We start from the raw sequence: 18,779 nt of genomic DNA on the forward strand, positions 1-18,779 counted from the left end.
CACATATAAAAAATCACAGGTGTGAGTAAACGCGACCCAGTCTGGTCATTCTCTCTACTGCAGACTAAAAAGATAATAATGTGTGGGTGTTTGCTTATTGTGTCCTCTGCGTGTCCTGCAGGTACTGGCCTTCTACAGCTTGTATGAGCAGTGTGAGCAGGCAGTGGACAGCAGTGAGAACTGGCTCAAAGTTCAGCCCCCGCTGGCATCTGAACCAGAACCACTCAAAGTGCAACTGGACCGATGTCGGGTGAGCGAGTCCTGACTTTGGTCACTGTCTGCCACTTGAATCCAAAGTTTACGTTGGTAAACAGCACATGCGGTTACTTTACTGCAGTGTGTCATCGTAGAGGTTTTCACCTCATGTTTTTAAATGGTTTTTGTTTTGTGTTAGAAATCTCAGAAGTTTCTGTTTCTTTCCATTTTGACATATTCATTCATTTGGCTTTGTTTGACTTTCTGTATTTCATGCACCTGTTTTGCATAGCACTTTGCTGTGAGTACTTTTTTGTTCTTTTTATGGTTAATATATTTGCACTTATTAATTAAAAAAATCTGTTTAATAACTCAGTTGACTCAGAACACAAAGTGTACTCATACTTTTGATACATTATTACACGTTCTGAAAATGTTGTCCTGTCTTTGACAGTAAATAAACCTCCATCAGAATTAACAGAATTGTCACATTTAAAAGGTTTTTTTGTATAAAAGTAATGCAGTGAGAGCTACAAACTGCCTTTACTTATGTATTTTGCCAGACAAACCCCCTGCTCCTAACCAGATGTGTTTATAAAGGCCTGAGCTTCTTAAAAAGCAGGAACTCGGATTGCAACACAAAACATGGGCTTTGTGTGGCAGTTTTTTGTCAACATCTACACAACAGAAGAAGCAAAACCAAACTGAATAAATAAAAGACAGAGAGGCACAACTGAAGTGAAAGACAGGACAGAAACAGAGACGGGCGCCACCGGCATAAAGAGAGGAAGAGAGAAATGGGGCAGTAGGAACTTTCAAAGTAAGAGCATGTCTGGACAAAATATGAAGGCAGAGAAATTACCGTACGGGGAGGAAGAGAGCTTCAATCTGATTCTTTTAAAATATGCCAAGCTTTCATTCAGTCAGCAATGCTGATGAAACACACTGTTCCAGGTTTAAAGGTACATAAAATTGTTCACATTATTCATGTGATGCTTGTTCTCTTTGTTTCACAGTCATATTTCAATGTTGCTGAACTCGTCCAACTTTCTGTTTGGCTTCCTGTTCATTAGTATTGGGGCGGGGCTATATTTAAGTACTTGTGTAAAATAAGACTAATTGAGTATAAGGTTAATAGGGTGGAAATGAAAACACTCAGCTTTTTACTCTGTATTTATTATTGGACATGTCTATACAACTAATACTCTGTGACACTCTTCCTCCCCCCAAATAGGAAGAGGTGGCTCGGCTGTCCTCACTGCAGCCCCAGGTGCACCTCCTGGATAAGAGGCTCAAAGAGCTGAAGGAAGAGAAAGAAGGGGACGAGGACCCTGCAGCATTCCTGGATGTTGACCTCAATGCCTTCAAAGAACACTACCACAAGGTCCTGGAGGATCTGAGGGCTAGAGAGAAGCACCTACAACTTGGTGAGATATTATTAACCTGGTTTACACTTTGTGTCCCCCGTGTCTGAGTAGGTGCTCTCAGGTCAGCGTGTTAGTTACGTCATGGTCATTACTACAATTCTAAATTCTAGAAGCTTTTTAACAACATGTTCATGTCACTTTTATCGGTAATGACACTATCCTGGCTTGTTATATATGAAGACTTTTCCAGCTGACTGATCTGGAAGGGAATTCTTATTTAATTCCAGTAACTAGCAGAGACAAAGTAAATGATATATGGATCAGATTTTATTTATTTATTTCGGATTTAATGCTTTTCTACTCAGCTTGATCACTCAAAGCGCTCTGTGCAACGTCTTATTCACTCATTCATACACGTATTAATACAAGCACTTTTTTCTACACCTAAGAGCTTTCTAGTTAACATTCACACACATTGATGACCACATCTGCAGCACCTGCTCTCCCTCCTGCTCAGGAGGTAAGCAGACTTATTTTGTGTTTAATTTAAATGCTACTACACAAGTATATTTTTTTAAATTGACACTGTCAGCTTCATATAGATCCTCAGAAATATGAGCTGCGTTCAAGTACCAGTGGAAAACTAAGACTGGGCTTCCTCTGTATTCCTGCGTTTTTTTTGTTTTTGTTTTGTTTTTTCAAATAAAACTAACATTTCTTTCTATAAATAAACAGAACAGTTTGTCTTCCCTGTACTAGAAAGCGTAGGTTTACCAGTTACAGACACTAGTCAGTAGCCTCTGAGGGTTAATATTTGGTTTAAATAAGCTGCTGCTACATGCTGGACGTTTTTTAGCTTGGAAAAGTCAAATCCGTGTGAGTGAACACCATGGTTACACATCCTCTCAAATGAGCACATGCTAACTACTCACTGTGACGTTAGGGTGCCTGTAGCTCAGGAGGTACAGCAGGGCATCTACTGATCGGAAGGTTGGTAGGTCAATCCCTGGCTCCTCCTAGTTTGTCCTTGGGCAAGATATTAACCCCGAGCACTTCAAAGCATAGATACAGTGAATGTCACTTTTGTACTGACTCTGGCTGAAACAATGCAGCTTTATGCCAAACCCATACTTGTCCATCAAATTGCAAGCCAGAGAAGTGCGATTGGTCATTCCAGCGAGCATGTCTCTAGAATCCAGTGGCAGCCTGCTTTACACCACTGCACAGACTTCTCTGAGATATCGCTTTTCTTTCATCTTTTTCTTGTCTTTCTTTAGTTTTGGAGAGTTTGCCCCCAGCTCGTTATAGGGAAACAATATCAACATTGTTGTCATGGTTACAACAGTGTGAAGCCAAGCTGGCCATTCCATCAACAGCTGTTACAGAATATTCAATCATGGAGCAGCGACTAAAGGACAATCAGGTATATTCCCACACACACACATACGTGCACACACAGTTCTAACGATGGCTTTTAACTACTGTTGAAGTGAGAAGCAGGCCAATGTTTTGTTTGACTGACATTATAAATTGACCATAATTCACTGCTGCATTACATGGATGTTATCTATTTGACCTTTAATAGGACTTAGATGTCAGCTCTATGTTGACGGCTAGAAAAGGAATTCTATTTACAGCATCTCTCTGAAGGCAGATGCGATGCGGTCACGTTCGGCTAAATGAGAAGATGGCAGAGGTTTGGAAATGGGGCGATCGTGGCTCAAGAGTTGGGAGTTCGCCTTGTAATCGGAAGGTTGCCGGTTCGAGCCCCGGCTCCAACAGTCTCGGTTGTTGTGTCCTTGGACAAGACACTTCACCCGTTGCCTACTGGTGGTGGTCAGAGGGCCCGGTGGCGCCAGTGTCCGGCAGCCTCGCCTCTGTCAGTGCGCCCCAGGGTGGCTGTGGCTACAATGTAGCTGCCATCGCCAGTGTGTGAATGTGTGTGTGAATGGGTGGATGACTGGATATGTAAAGCGCTGTATAAATACAGGCCATTTACCATTTTTATTTGGTGGACTAAAGTAAAATGTTAATCGTAGCTTTAAGTCTCCCTTCAACTTTTCTTATTGAAGAAGCTGATCAAGATCAAACATATGTGACCCATAAATACACTGAGAGATTATCTAACAGCACGTTTGGTTTGGGCTATATAAATAAAATTGAAGTGAATTGGATAGATGTTTGGACTTTAAATAAGCCTGCAATGAGACAGGAGGGAGGGTCAGACTCAGTGAGGGCCCGTCTTGGATGTTGTCGATCTGCCAGTGGAGCCATAGTGATCATAAGCATGCAGCAGATTAAAAGGACGTTGTTGATGTATGCCCATAGTCATGTTCAGATGTTCAGCGTTTCAATTACTCCGAGTGTTTAAAAAGTCAACTGGCATTGACAAAGACAGCTGTCCTCGTTACTTCTTACTTTAACTAAAATATTACCTACTTTTGCTACATATAAACTAACATGTAATTTGCATTCATATAGATTATGTGACAAGTAAAGTTTAAATGTTGAATCTGCATATCATAAATTTACAAATTTATTACATAGACTTATGCTCATGAGCCTCTTTGACTTTCCCTGCAGGCCTGAGTTGCTTATGTTCAGCTGACGTGTGCATGCACTCAGCGCTTTGTAAGCTTGATAACTTTAATGTAGAATAACAGAGAGATCAGGCCTTGTAGGCTGAAATTAAAGGTAATTATAGCTAGAGCAGCACTGTGGTGAGGTGGTTAGCTCTGTTGTCTCACAGCAAGAAAGTCCTGGGTTCGATATACTACATCTGTGCCGGCTTTGTTTGTGCAGAGTTTGCGTGTTTCTGCATGGGTTCTTTATCCCACAGCCCAAAGACATGCACTGGTGATTCTAAATTGCCCATAGGTACAAATGCGAATGAGCTGGAATAGGCTGAAGAATGGATAGATAATTATACAGAGAAATTCATCTTCTGTGTCCTTCTTCTCATATATAAAGACAGGAATTCCACACATGTACATGTCTGCTCTCTGCAGATAACAGCATCCAGATGAGTGCTGCTGTCATGTGGAAATTTAACTCTTCTCCCACTGAAAAATAAAACTTGAGACAATATTAAAAAACAACCTTATTGTGTTGAGTTAAATGACAGCTTGAAGAGAGACGAGCATTATTATGCACAGCTAGTTGAAATGATTAAAGTCGGGATTGCAGGATTCCCTCATCACTGATTTTGGTGTTATTAAATGTCACGACTGATTTTGGGATTTTGATGTAGTGGGTGGTAAGTAGTGGTAATTTATGGATGTTCCCCAATCAGGAAATTGGGGAAGAAGAGAAGAAGAAATTACTTGTATATAGTGTATGTTTTATATGATGGAAGAAAATGAAGTTTGGGAGATATCCACTAGAACACGGGTTGTTTGACCTGTATGGGGGCTTTGCCGTTGGCTTCCTGCTTCTCTCCAGCTTTGCTTCTTGTCTTTCTTCTCATCCTGGGCTTAAAACTGAGAGCTGACCTGTCCAGGGGCTGTTCTCAAAATGAGCTAATCTAAGCCTCTGAGCCACCTTGGTCTTCCACTTTCCACCTCCAATCTTAAGTGCACCAGAAACTTTGTCACTTATTCAGCTGAAATTCATTTTTCATGGCAGAAAACAAATTGTAAATCTACAAAAAGCTTTCTGTTACTAAATGTTAATGCAGTAGCCACGTTTGGAGTGAGCCTATGCTCTCTATTAATTGTTCTTTCCCTTCCCACTGAGAATTGTATAAGGAAACAAATCATTTTGGCTCCATCACATTGGGAGACATGTTTTCCTTCGTTTCTGCCAAAAGATTTAGCAAACATGATTCATGAGCACTGAGTGACTAATGTGACTAATTTATTGTAAAGTGCTTAAATTGACCGTATGCACAGGAACATTATATAATATTAATGATGTTCCTTGTTTGATTAACTTAACGTTTATGTTTTCTTAGAGCAAAAATTAGTTGACAGCATCTGGTTTATATGTATGTAAATAGATGGGACAGACTAGGACTTACCATACTGTCTGTCTGTCGCTCTGCTGCTCCTCAGGCTCTCCAGGTGGCTCTGGCTGAACACCAGGGGGATGTGAACTACCTGACTTCAGCTGTGGAGCTGGTCTTCCAGAAAGCACCACCAGATGTCAGTCAGAAGTAAGAGATGAATATGTGCAATGCAAATAACTAAGGTGTGTCACTTCTGCAGATCCCAGTGCCCATGTAGCGGGACGTAGATTGTCCCTTTTCAGCCATCTTTGCAGAGGCTCAGGCCCTCTAGACTGCTTAGTTTTTCTTAGAGATTTAGCACTTTATGCTAATTTGCTTCATTGCTTCTGAAAGAAATAGCTGCTGTTAACTAAAACATTTCCCGTTTATTAATAGTTTGTGTTTAGCTGCTAGTTTTAAGAGGTGAAGAACTGAGAGGAGATTGGTCAAAGCATGCCTCTGCCACAGAGATCAGAGCAGTAATGGTAAATGGACTGGTTCTTTTATACTGCTCTTCTACTCTACCTAAGGACTCACAGCAAAGGCCATAATGGTCCACTTGTCCCATTCTGTTGTACATTTTTTGGCCTTCAGACAACAATTCTGATTGCTTCACTGCCAGACAGGACAGGCAAAAAAGAGAAAAAGGAGGAGTACCAGCGCTCTTAATCAACAAGAAAGTTGATAGAGAACGATTCAAGACGTACGCATAGAAAACAAGTACTAAACCTCCCTTATTTTCTGTGCGTGTAGGTATCGCAATGAGATGGATGCCATCATGGGGCGCTGGAGACGACTGGGCTCCACTTTGACAGACAGCGCCCAAAGAATACAGGAACTCATGGCCAAACTGATGCAGTTTGAGGTACACGGGAGAGAGCTTTTTAAATGTTTGCATTAAAGCTAAAATAATTCTTGAAGTAATGTTCTTAATATAAAGAAACAGAGATGCTGTAGATTTGTTTCTACTGTTTCTGCTTTCTGTCTGCCTCTCTCTCTGTCAGAATGACGTAAAGACTTTAAAGAAGTGGATGGAAGATGTCGACGTCTTCCTAAATGAGGAATGGCCAGCACTTGGAGACTCTGAGGCACTCGAGAAACAGTTAGAGCAGTGCACAGTAAGGATTAAAAAACTGCATCCTGTCATAACTGTAGATCTCTTTCAGAAGCAACAAATTACTGTTGTTACCAAAAACAAACTTCCAGAGTGTATAGAAGCTTATTTCCTTATATATATATTTAAAGTTCCCCTGAGAACTGATACAATAAATAGTGAAGGTTTCACAGTATCTGAGTTTAGAACACATCACTCAAGGAAAGACAAATATGGGATACAGCCAACCAAAGACAGATAGTCTGCCTGTATAACCTATATCTCGATTGGCCAGGCTTTGGTGAATGACATTCACACCATCCAGCCCAGTGTCAATGGCATCAACGAGGTGGGCCTGTACCTAAAGAAAGAGGCTGAGCCTCCATTTGCTGTGCATATCAAGAAAGAACTGGACTTACTCAATGCCCAGTGGGAAAACATTTGCAAACAGGTGTGTAGCCTTTATCCACAGTCTGTTTTCATGCTTGGAGTCGTGTTCAGCATTAAGCACCTTTGCTGCTATGTGCTATCTGTCTAGGCCTATGCAAAGAAGTCAGCTCTAAAAGGAGGCCTTGACAAGACCATGGCTCTGAGGAAGGAGATGCAGGAGATGCAGGAGTGGATCAACCAGGCCGAGGAAGACTACCTGGAGAGAGACTTTACATATAAGACGCCTGAAGATCTATGCAAGGCTGTTGAGGAGCTAAAGGTATATGTTAGTGTGAAGCAAAAACCTGATCTGCTTGCAAAGGTAAACAAATAATAAATATTGTGTGACACAGTCTGAAGAGGCCGGATGAGTAACGGACTGGGTGAAAAGGGTGGACAAGAGGGTGGAAGGTTTCATGAGCCTAAATCATGCCTCACACTTATAACTTCATAATGTAGCTTTAAGGGAACGCTCGTGGAAATGCCTAACCGCTTTAGTAACTAGGAGAAGATGTCATTCAAGCACATGTATTTACATGAGGTGAAACTAAATTTCCCAATTAAACTCACCAATATATCATAGAAAAAAAAGAATGTATTTACTGTATAACAATAAGCATATTTACAGTTTAGTGTAAATGAGAAAAAGAAACATATAAAATAAGATACATTAGAAAATACCCCACTGTGGGCAGTCTTCTATCCGTCAAGTTTGGGTCCTCTATAGAGCATCTTTGCTGGTCCTGGTACTCTGCTTTTCTGGACAGAGATCTCAGATGGTGTTCCCGGGGCCTGCTAGGGCTACTCACCCGTTTCGCAGGGCGCCGAGTGCTCTGATTGCCACGGGGACCACTTTGCCTTTACCCTCCACATCTTCACTGGCTCCTCTGTCAATCCTTTGTATTTAGGTTCTCATGGTCCTCCTTCCTGATGTTGCTATCACTACAGCCTTCTCCCTCTGCTAGTCCACCACTAATACACTGTTGTGCTAAAAGTTTTCACTCACCCAGTGAAATCATTGAATTCAAGGTGTTTCGATCACTTCCACGGCCTCACATGGATAAAATGAAGCACCCAGGCATGCAGACTGCCTTTACAAGCAGTTGTGAAAGAACAGGTCACTCTCAGTATATATTTCATCATGGTACTGTGATACACTGTGTTGCCAAAAGTATTTGTATCTGCTTATCTGCCTTCACATGCATATGACCATGAGTGACATTGCCTTCATAGTCCATCGGGTTTAAAATGGCGTCAGCCCACCCTTTGCATCTAAGAGACCATTAACTCTTGTTGAAAGTTTTCTGGCTGCTCTCTCAGCCCTTGGTGTTTCGTGTTCTTTCTTCCTCATGTTGCTATCGCTGGTATAGCTACATATATATTCCTACAGCCGTCTTCATCTGCTTGTCCACCACTACTATGTCCAGTTGGTTAGCCACAGGATATTAGTTTGGTCATTCTCCACCACCCTGGGGGACGTATCCTATTTTGGCTTTGAGACTTGGTAGCCATATTCGGCATACATATTTCTGTATGCTGTGTGATCCACTTGGTTACAGCGTCTTGCACCCTGCAGTTACATGCTGGATTGTCTCTGGCATCTTTGCACAGCCTGTATGTGTGAGTTTCTGTGTGTCGCCTGTGAGAGGTGTTCAGGATGTATGTCAGCAACTCCAACCGTTGCTGTGCAGTCTCTTACGTCCTGGAATATTGTTGGAGCCTGCAGCTTTATGGGGGTCGCTGCTGCTGAGGTCATGCAGCAGAAGCATGGGGGTAGTTCATCTAGTATAGGGCCGGATATAGTGAAGGGGGAGGTGTTGGAGTCCTTGAGGAAGGTATAGATGTTATTGGTGTTTGGTTTTATGGTCGGTGATGTATGTATCTTCATTACGCACCAAAGTTTTACCTATTTAACACGTAGAAAAACCGAGAAATCTTTAGATAATAAACTTATTCACAATGAGTCCGTAAGTAATTTTTGTTTTAAACAAACAACTATTTATAATTTTTGTCACTAAACTGCTTCGTTAGTCTGCACCACTTCTTCAAAAAAGGAACAATTTAAACAGAATTTGAACATTTCCAAACATGGAAAAACAAAGTTCAGTCTTAGTCTTAAAAAAAGAAATCCAGAAACTTGTGAACAGAGATGAAAACTATATGATTTATTGAGGGTTTAATACTATTCACTCTTAGTGGCTGCAGTGAGCCTGTTTTTGATTGCAGAGCTGTGGCGGGGAGTGGTCTGCGGCGTGGCTGCGGGTGAGGTGGACGCACCTGAGCGGCATCCCTAATCACGCCTGGCCGGCTTAAAACAGAATGAACTAGGTCCTGTCGTTGTTGTTGTTGATGTGTGTGGGCTCCAGAGCTGCAGCCGCGTGTGTAAGTCGACAGCCGCAATAAAGACGTGTACTGAAAAGTTCGAAAATGTGGTTCGGTCTCTCGCGCCGGAGTCGTGGGTTTCAGCACCACTGTAAACGACTCACAACAGACACGACCACGTTTGCACTTTTCAGTACACGTCTTTACTGTGGCTGTCGACTTACGCCTGCAGCTTTTCACAGGATGCACATATTATTAAAGTCACTGCCGCAAATTTCTTTGTTCCCACGCAAAAGTAATTTCAGTGTTAAACATTAGTTCCACATGGCTTTTCTGCCAGGTAACTTGCGCCCCACCTGTCAGAACTCTCACACACTTTGAGAACCACTGCTTTAAACTGACAAAAATTGCCTGTAGTTGCAAAAGCACAGTTCTCTCTAATATTTCAGATAAAGTCTAAATGAAGTTTAGAGATTGGCCTATAATTCACACGGTCAGTGTGGTCGAGGCTGGTTTTCTTTAGGACAGGTTGCACCACTGCATGTTTAAATGCAGCTGGGACACGGCCCGTGAGTAATGATAAATTAATCAATGATAAGAAATGAACATCGAACCCATCCTTTAAAATCCGGGATGGGAGGAAATCATGAGCCGTGTTCGAACTTCTCAATTGATCAATTATACTTTTAAAAGTAGAAAGTGAAATTGGCTCACACTGGCAGAAGTTGGACGGAGATCCACCAGGAAGATGAGGGAGTGAGGTTTTTAGATTTTCCTCGTGAAGTAATTTAAAAATTGCTCACAGAGAGCTGGGGAGGCAAAGTCTAGTTTATCAGGGCAAGATTTGATGGCAGAATTGAAAATTTTAAACAGGGCCCGGGGGTTATGGCTATTAGTCGCCATTGATGTTGGACAAAAAAGCAGCTTTAGAAGTCTTAACAGCGTCCTGATACATAGTGTGGCTGCTACATAAAATGTCGAGGGATACCTGAAGCTTGTCTTTTTTCCACCTCCTCTCAGATTGACGACAAATACGACGTAAGCCTCATATAGAGTAATTTAACCAGGATTGAGGGGAGGATCTAACATGCTTCATCTTTATGGGGGCCACTACGTCCAAGGTGGTTGAGCATGTGGATAACATAGCAGTCATAACTTCATCAGCCGAGGGGGGAGTACAACACTTGAGGTCCATCACATCAAGATCAAGGCGGACAGAGTTTAGAAAGACAGCAGTGAAATTAGCCGCACTCTCAGAGTCGATTACCTCAAGGGCGACAGAGAGTTCAGAGAGTGTGTTTCCCTCCTTGTAAACTACATTTGATGATAACGTTCCAAACGTTCCCAGGAACAAGGATCATTAGTTTTTCTTCTGATACCTTTCTGCAGCCACTGTGGCGTACTGACGCGTTGATGGCCCTTAATGCTAATATCTAGGCCATATTGGAAGACCAGATCCAGCATATGGCCTTTTACATGGGTCACTGCACTCACCCATTGTATAAGGTTAAAAGAGTCAGTGAAAACAAGGAAATCCTTGGCTAAGAAGTCCTCCTTACTGCAGATATGTATATTAAAATCACCAGAAATAAGAACACGTCATAATTTAAAAACAGAGAAGCTAGAAAATCCGCAAATTCGGGAATAAAAGACTTATTGTATTTGGGTGGCCGATAAATCACAGCGCGGAGAGTCATAGAGGGGCCGGTCAGTTCCAATGACTGAGCCTCAAAGCTAGAGGAAGTAGGGAGGAGGCAGTCGCCGAAGTTTAAGTTTATTTTTAAAAAACGCGGCCCTTCCCCAAAAGTCTCGGTGAGCTGAAAAAAAACACAGTCAGGGGGAAGAAGTTCAGAGAAGAAGAAAAACTCACCGGGGCAAATCCAAGTTTCGGTTAGGAACAAAGCATCCAGGGGCAGGGTGAGAAAAAGATCATTTAGGATGAAGGTTTTATTCACCAGCGATCTTGTGTTTAACAATGCCATCCGGCTCTTAGTCACCTCGTCCCCGACAGAGGAACGTCTCAGCTTGCTTAGGTGCCTGTGTTGAGCGCGAGTCCCAGAGTCCGAAGTGGCGAGCACAACACCGTAAAGGTCAGATACAAGTCCAACAGGGCAGATCCAGCGATGGCTGAGCAGTTTGAAGGATGACCGGTGGTGGGAGGTGAATGAAAATTGCAGAAAGTCCGGGATGGGAAAGGAGTTAGCCGCAGCATGTACCTTAAGTAAGGCTTTAAGGCGAACCCGAAGTCCACTCCGCTCGCCACGTTTCTTGGAGCGCCTCTCAAACAGGGAAGGTGGAGGCAGGCAGAAAGTTCTTGTAGACGGGCAGGTACGCAGCAGCGTAGCGTCTCCTAAGTCCCAAGGTGGCCCTGGCTCGTGGAAGAGAGGTGGCCGGATATTTAGCAGAGTTAGCCGATCATGTGTGATTAAAGCATTGTTCTCAGAGAGGCGTGAAGCCAAGACAAGAATAAAAAGCAAACAAAAGTCTAAATAAAAAGTGTGAAAACAGAGACGAGGGTAAGAAGAGGTAGGATGGCCTGCCGAGCACACTGGCGCCATCTTAGTACAGTACAGTACAAATATGGGCTGTATGTGGCCTCAATGTAAAATTAGTTTGACATCCTTGCTCTATGTCATTACTCCAGTCGGAATGGCGGCATCAGGGAGGCGCAACCCATCCCATTGCGACACAGCATCAATCGTGATTTAAATTTCTCTTGAAAAGTGGAAAAGCTGGCAATTCCTTAGCCCATGGTGACAACAGAGACCTCCACCTCACAAAATGTAGGAGAAGAGGCTCTCCAAAGCTCACACTACTAAGCAGCTGCTGCTTTTCCCCGATTGTGTGAACATTGGACGTCATTATGGATCAGTGTCTCCATTTTACCACAGCTGCAATGCAGGCGCCAAAAAACAACAACAAAAAAAACAACACCATGCCAACCATTAAACATGATACTGGTAGTGTGATGATCGAGGGCTGCTCAGGACCTCAACGTATTGCTGTGACTGTTGGAACCATGAATTTGGTTTTTACAGGCCATCAGTTTGTTTCCTGAAACTCAAGTGCACTTGAATTATGCAGCAGGACAGAGAATTCTGCAAAGAAAAATGGAAAGAAATCCATCCATGTGAAAGACTCATTACCAGTTATTGCAAAAACCTTGATTGCACTTCTTGCTGCAAAGTGTGGCACAACTAATTATGAGGTCTAGGCAGCTTGAAGATGTTTCACCTCTCATCTAAGAGGCTCCAAATCTAGAACCAAAAGGTGGAGAGGCCCAGGTATTTAAACCCTAGTGAGGGTTTTCCCTTAGGTTGTTGAAACACTGTGAATCATGTGTGTCATCACATGAGCCAAGGTGTAAAAAAGGAGTGGGTTATTAAACCAGAGGTATCAGGTGAGGCAAGATGTGAGTGGGGGTTGTAGTGCCTGGGAAGGAATTTCAAGACTGCATTGTAGGTGGCTGACAGTTGGTGTTATAATCAACCCCTACATTCAATGATTGTCATTCACAGTGGACATAGATGGCCTTATTTACTTCCCTCTCAAACAATCTGCCTTCTTGGTCCAAAATATAAACATTGTCATCTAGTTTGAATTACCTGGGACTCTCCACCGTTTGGTTTTAGAACTGAAGAAGCCTGTTGGATGAGAGGTGAAACGTCTTCAAAACATTTAATGGAGTCCAGTGTCTTCCTTCCAAACTTATTTGACTACCATGACCTGTTTCGATCTCCAGCAACGCCCACAAAAATCCTTACACAGGAAGTCGATTTCAGAGCTCTGATTTAAAAGCAAACAAACAAAAAACTCCTACTACCTGATCGTATGAGTCTTAGCCAGAAGATAATGCAGGGCCCTGGAGCTGAAGTCTGCGAAGGGACTCATGCAGTACTGAGTACCTCGAAATCGTCCCAGTGTGTTCCTTACTAACCCAGATATGAAGAAACCTAAGTAGGTTGTGGACTTCTTGGGAGCCGGTTCGCAACAGGAACTGGTTCTCAATTCCCATCCCTACTCAGTGACCTCACCCCCTCCCCCGCCCCAGTGATGGATGAGTTGTCCTCCTTGTCCCCAGATTCAATAGGACTCCTTTTTCCAGTCTGACGGCTCCTTTCACCTCCAATGTCCACCAGCTAGTTTGAGGGTTATCACCGCAACCATCAGGCACCAACCACCTGGCAACTGTAGCTCAGTTCAGCAGCCTCAGCAATGAAAGTGGTGGGGATCAGTTGACAGCTTATCCCCTCTCTTCACCTAAGTGTCCAGAACATGCGGCCGCAGATCTGGTCATGCAATTGCAAAATCCATCAGCAACCTGCTGTCTAGGCTGTCCTGGTGCCACATGCACTCATGGACATTCTCATGTTCAAACATGGAATTCATTATGGACAAACTGTGGTTTGCACAGAAGTCCAATAACAGAACACTGCTTTTAAGAATAATTACCCCCACCAAGGTTGTTTTTGGCAGCATGTCATTATTCTACTTTTAAAATCAAGAATTCGAAAAGATTTGAATTCTGGTAAAACTTTGTAGGAGCTTAGAATGGAAAATCATTAACCGTTCAATAAAGTTTGGTTTCTAAGGTCAAGAAAGGAACTCGACTGTGTCCCTCGGAGTATCCTGTGGGGGGTGCTCCGGGAGTATGGGGTGTCTGGGTACGGGCCATTCAGTCGTTATACGACTGTCGCAAGAGCTTGGTCAGCATAGCCGGCAATAAGTCAGACTTGTTCCTGGTGGGTGATGGGCTCCGCCAGGGCTGCCCTTTGTCACCGATTCTGTTCATAGTTTTTATGGGCAGACCCAGGCCACGCTGGAGAGATTATATCTCTCGGCTGGCCTGGGAACGCCTTGGTGTTCCCCCGGATAAGCTGGAGGAGGTGGCTGGGGAGAGAGAGGTCTGGGCTTCTCTGCTTGGGCTGCTGCCCCCACGACCCGGCCCTGGATAAGCAGAAGAAAATGGATGGATGGATAGATGGATAGTAAGAAGCATATAAAGATTATAAATATCCTGTCACTTTTGACCTCTGACCTATTCTTCAAGGTCAGATGAAAACAAGTGATAATAATGCTATATAGAGCTATTTAAAACTGTTTCTTACTGTCCTTGTTTGTATTGACCGCGTATAGGCATATAGGTAATCATATATGGAGATTCTAAATATCAATACTTTGTGACTTTTTCCTGTCACTCTAGCCCAGTACTGGCTAATTTCAGATACTGATTCTGAATTTCAGATACCAATTTTGATACTGGCCTTAACAGAAACATGTTTCTTTCACTTTGTCTTACTCACATACCCTCAGTCACAACTTTGTGTCTCTTTTTCAATCCTGTCTCAAGTCCCCATGCCTCAGTTTTCTATTAAAGTTGCAGTGATTCTCCACTGAAACATTTTTTGCTAGCTTTTTATAACGTTCATGGGATGTATTTGTGATGTAAATATGTGACACTATTTCCTTTCCCTATAACCAAAAGCCTTAGCAATCCATCTGCCATTCTCTACACCCCCTGAAAAAGTTGAGATTCAAGCTTTTCGTTCTCTTCTCTGCTCTGGCTTTCTGCTACAAGGTGAATGGAAACTCGCTAGCTACGCTCCTTCACTCATCAGTATGTTGGCTTACTCGCTCACATCATCTCTTTACACTTTGTGACTTTGTCAAAAGGAAACACAGTGGTGTGAAAAAATGCCCCCTTTATGATTTTCCTTTTTTGTATGTTTGTCACACTTAAAAGTTTCAGATCAAACTACATTAAATATTAGACAAAGATAACACAAGTAAACAAAAATGCAGTTTCTAAATGAAGGTGTTAATTATTAAGGGGAAAAATATCCAAACCTGCTGGTTGGGCCACCCATAGCAGCAACAACTATCAAGCATCAAGCATTTTGGTCGCCTCATCTTTGTAGAATTGTTGTAATTCAGCCAAATTGGAGGGTTTTCGAGCTTGAAGTATCTTTTTAAGGTCGCCACAGCATGTCAGTCGGATTCAGGTTAGGACTTTGACTAAGCCACTCCAAAGTCTTCATTTTGTTTTTCTTAAGCCATTCGGAGGTGGACTCGCTGGTGTGTTTTGGATCATTGTCCTGCTGCAGAACCCAAGTGTGCTTTAGCTTGAGGTCATGAACAGATGGCCATACATTCTCCTTCAGGATGTTTTGGTAGACAGCAGATTGCATGCTTCCATTTACCACAGCCAGTCTTCCAGGTCCTGAGGCAGCAAACCAGCCCCAGACCATCACACTACCGCCACCATATTTTACTGTTGGTATGGTTTTAGTTTTTTGAAATGCTGTGTTACTTTTACTCCAGATGTAATTGGACATACACCTTCCAGAAAGTTCAACTTTTGCCTCGTCCGTCCACAGAGTATTTTCCCAAAAGTCTTGGGGATCATCATGATGTTTTCTGGCAAGACTGAGATGAGTGTTTAAGTTCCTTCTGCTCAGCAGTGGTTTTTGACATGTCGCCATTTTTGCCCTGCCTCTTTCTTATGGTGGAGTCATGAACACTGACCTTAACTGAGGCAAGTGAGGCCTGCAGTTCTTTGGATGTTGTTCTGGGGTCTTTCGTGACCTATTGGATAAGTCATCACTGCGCTTTTGGGGGAATTTTGGTCAGCCAGCCACTCTTGATTCTCCGCTGTTCCATGTTTTTGCCATTTGTGAATAATGGCGCTCCCTGAGGTTTGCTGGAGTCCCACAGCTTTAGAAGTGACTTTATAACCTTTTCCGGACTGAGAGATCTCAATGACCTTGTTTCTCATTTGTTCCTGATTTTCCTTGGATCGCGGCATGATGTCTGGCTTTTGAGGATCTTTTGGTCTACTCCACTTTGTCAGGTAGGTTCTATTTAAGTGATTTCTTGATTGAGAACAGGTGTGCAGTATTCATGCCTGGGTCTTGCTAGGAAATTGAACTCAGCTTTCCAAAAATGTGATACACCACAGTTAATTTATGTTATAACAGGGAAGGGCAGTCAGTTTTTCACACAGGACCAAGTAAGTTTGCGTTTTTTCCCTCTACCATTAACACCTTCATTTAGAAACTCCATTTTTTGTTTGCTTGTTTTATCTTTGTCTAATATTTAAATTTGTTTGATGATCTGAAACATTTCAGTGTGACGAACATACAAAAAAATAGGAAATGTGGAAGGGGCAAACACTTTTCACACCACTGCATATTGATTCCCTTATTTGTGCACCCATCTCTCTATTCTTTAAGCCTTTTCTCTTTGTTCCTCATTTGTCTTGTTTCATATCCTTCAACCATCTGTCGTTGTTTTCCTTTTGGTATTCAATAATTTTTAAGACTTTTTTTTAAAATGATGAAGCTTAGAAATTCAACCAAACCAAATCAATTAAGCTGAGGCTGAGACTTTTCCATATGCAGTCATAGTAAAAAGAACAATTCTGTCAATTCTAAAGTTCTCAGCAGACCATAAAATCAAGTAAATGCAAACTCAGATGAACAACAAAACATGGCGTTTGACACCTTGTCATTCAGCTGTGAGCTAGCGCAACAGAGTATTGCTGCCCATCAGTGTGGGAAGGGTTATAAGGTTATTTCCATTAATTTGAAGTCAATGATTCTACAGTGAGAAAAACATTCACAAGTGGAAAACATTCAGGAAGGTTCCCAGTCTTACTAGTGCATGTCCTAGCACATTCACCCTAAGGTCAGAGACACTGCAAGAACAGATCCATATTTCAGACTTACAGGCCTCAGAAGGTTCATCACAAGACCTCTGAAACATTGTCCTTTGGACAGGGGATACCAAATTGCAGATTTTTGGCAAAACTAAATACCTTACCTCCCATCAAAATAACTAGTGACTTTCTCATTGCCGCTGACTCTGACCACATCAGCATCCTCATCTTCCTGGACCTTTCTTCAGCCTTCGACACCATTTATCACACCATCCTTCTCTCACCTCTAACCAGATAGCTTCTCAAACTTGCCCTCACTGGTACTGTACTTTCCTGGTTTCAGTCCTACCTCTTCAACAAAACACAGTTTGTCACCAATGGAGGCTCCAGCTCCACCTCTGCTCCATTTAACCAAGGTGAGCCTCAAGGTACTGTGCTTGGACCCTTTCACTTCTTCATCTTAATGCCCCACTTGGCCAGATCATCCGCCACCATGGTTTCTGGTTCCATTCCTATGTTGATGACATACAACTTTATCTCAGTACCAAACCTTCCACCCAGCTCTACCCACAATCACTTGCCAGCTGTCTGCATGAAATAAAAAAATGGATGTCATCTAACCAACTCAACCCAACAAACTGAATTCTTGGTTGTTGTCCCCAAAGCCCTACTCTGGGAGGTTGGCAATCTACATAGATGGTTGCTCATCTCACCATTCCCAGACATTTCTAATCTGGATATTGTTTTGTACTCCCACTTTAATTCCAGGCTCATATCAAGTCTGTAACCAAAGCAGGGCTTTTTTTCACCTAATGAACCTAATGTCTCAGATTTAGCCATTATTAGCTGACTCTGTAGCAGAGACTCTAGAACTCACCCACCAGGCTTCCAAGAGACTAAGCTCTGGGAACACCCCCACCCTCATAAATCTCCACTGGCTTCCAGTAAAATCACACATTATTTACAAAATCCTTCTTCCTGCTTACAAATCCCTCGCTCTCCTGTCTGACCTGCTGCACCCATACACGCAGTCCTCTGTCATGGGACTGCTTTCTGTCCCTTGTACCAGTCTCCAAACCTTTGGGGACAGAACCTTCAGTGTGGCAGCCCCCCACCCTCTGGAACTCTCTCCCATCTGAGCTTTGCAAGGCCCCGTAACTGGAGTCTCCTAAGAAACTTTTTAAACTCACCTCTTCAACAAAGCCTTTTACTTCTAGCTTGTTTGTGTATTTAGTCTTAAACGCCCTTAGGTTTCTTCAAATGCACAATACAAATAGGGGAGTCACCTGGTCATCTTGGAGTCATGGAATCGACCATGAACTCCTTTTTTATACTATCTGTCCAACGGCTAGTCATGGCCAAAACAGAGTCACGCGTTAGGGTTGCTGTGCATAATTGTATGCAAATCTCAATGCACTGAAACAACGCTGCATAGAAGTGTGGGTCCAAATTTCTTCACAGCAGTGTAAGAGACTGATAACATCAGACAGAAACAATTCAAGAAATGGCTACTAAAGGTGTTTGGGTCCAAATGCTACTAAATCATGAGGTTTAGTAAGTTTTTCAGAAACTTTTTGTCAAATAATTTGACACAGTGAAATGTGTTGTGCTGTTCATCTGAGCTTTCATTTCAACACCTGCTGATAGAACGTGTACTTTCTTTTTACCGTGACAGTAACTGTGTCAGCCACAGTTTGTGCTGTCAGTTGGCGGTTTTCAGCTTTTGGGTAT

General features: G+C 42.7%; 1 protein-coding gene across 5 annotated transcripts in view; it reads left to right on the forward strand.

The window, feature by feature from the left end:
- dmd (dystrophin) overlaps nt 1–18,779 on the forward strand; it is a 284,148-nt gene that overhangs the window by 152,413 nt on the left and 112,956 nt on the right. For 2 of the 5 annotated variants that reach the window (XM_040014765.1, XM_040014767.1), the window contains exons 23-31: nt 122–250; nt 488–496; nt 1,430–1,622; nt 2,840–2,985; nt 5,615–5,715; nt 6,301–6,412; nt 6,552–6,665; nt 6,936–7,091; nt 7,179–7,349. In XM_040014765.1, the coding sequence (XP_039870699.1) occupies nt 122–250; nt 488–496; nt 1,430–1,622; nt 2,840–2,985; nt 5,615–5,715; nt 6,301–6,412; nt 6,552–6,665; nt 6,936–7,091; nt 7,179–7,349 (1,131 nt within the window). Of the gene's footprint in view, nt 1–121; nt 251–487; nt 497–1,429; nt 1,623–2,839; nt 2,986–5,614; nt 5,716–6,300; nt 6,413–6,551; nt 6,666–6,935; nt 7,092–7,178; nt 7,350–16,092; nt 16,242–16,497; nt 17,465–18,779 lie in introns of those variants that run through there. The other 3 variants (XM_040014766.1, XM_040014769.1, XM_040014768.1) reach the window with 3 other exon arrangements.

Source organism: Simochromis diagramma, unplaced genomic scaffold (assembly GCF_900408965.1).
Source record: "Simochromis diagramma unplaced genomic scaffold, fSimDia1.1 OVJJ01000165.1, whole genome shotgun sequence".
NCBI classification, from domain to species: Eukaryota; Metazoa; Chordata; class Actinopteri; order Cichliformes; family Cichlidae; genus Simochromis; species Simochromis diagramma.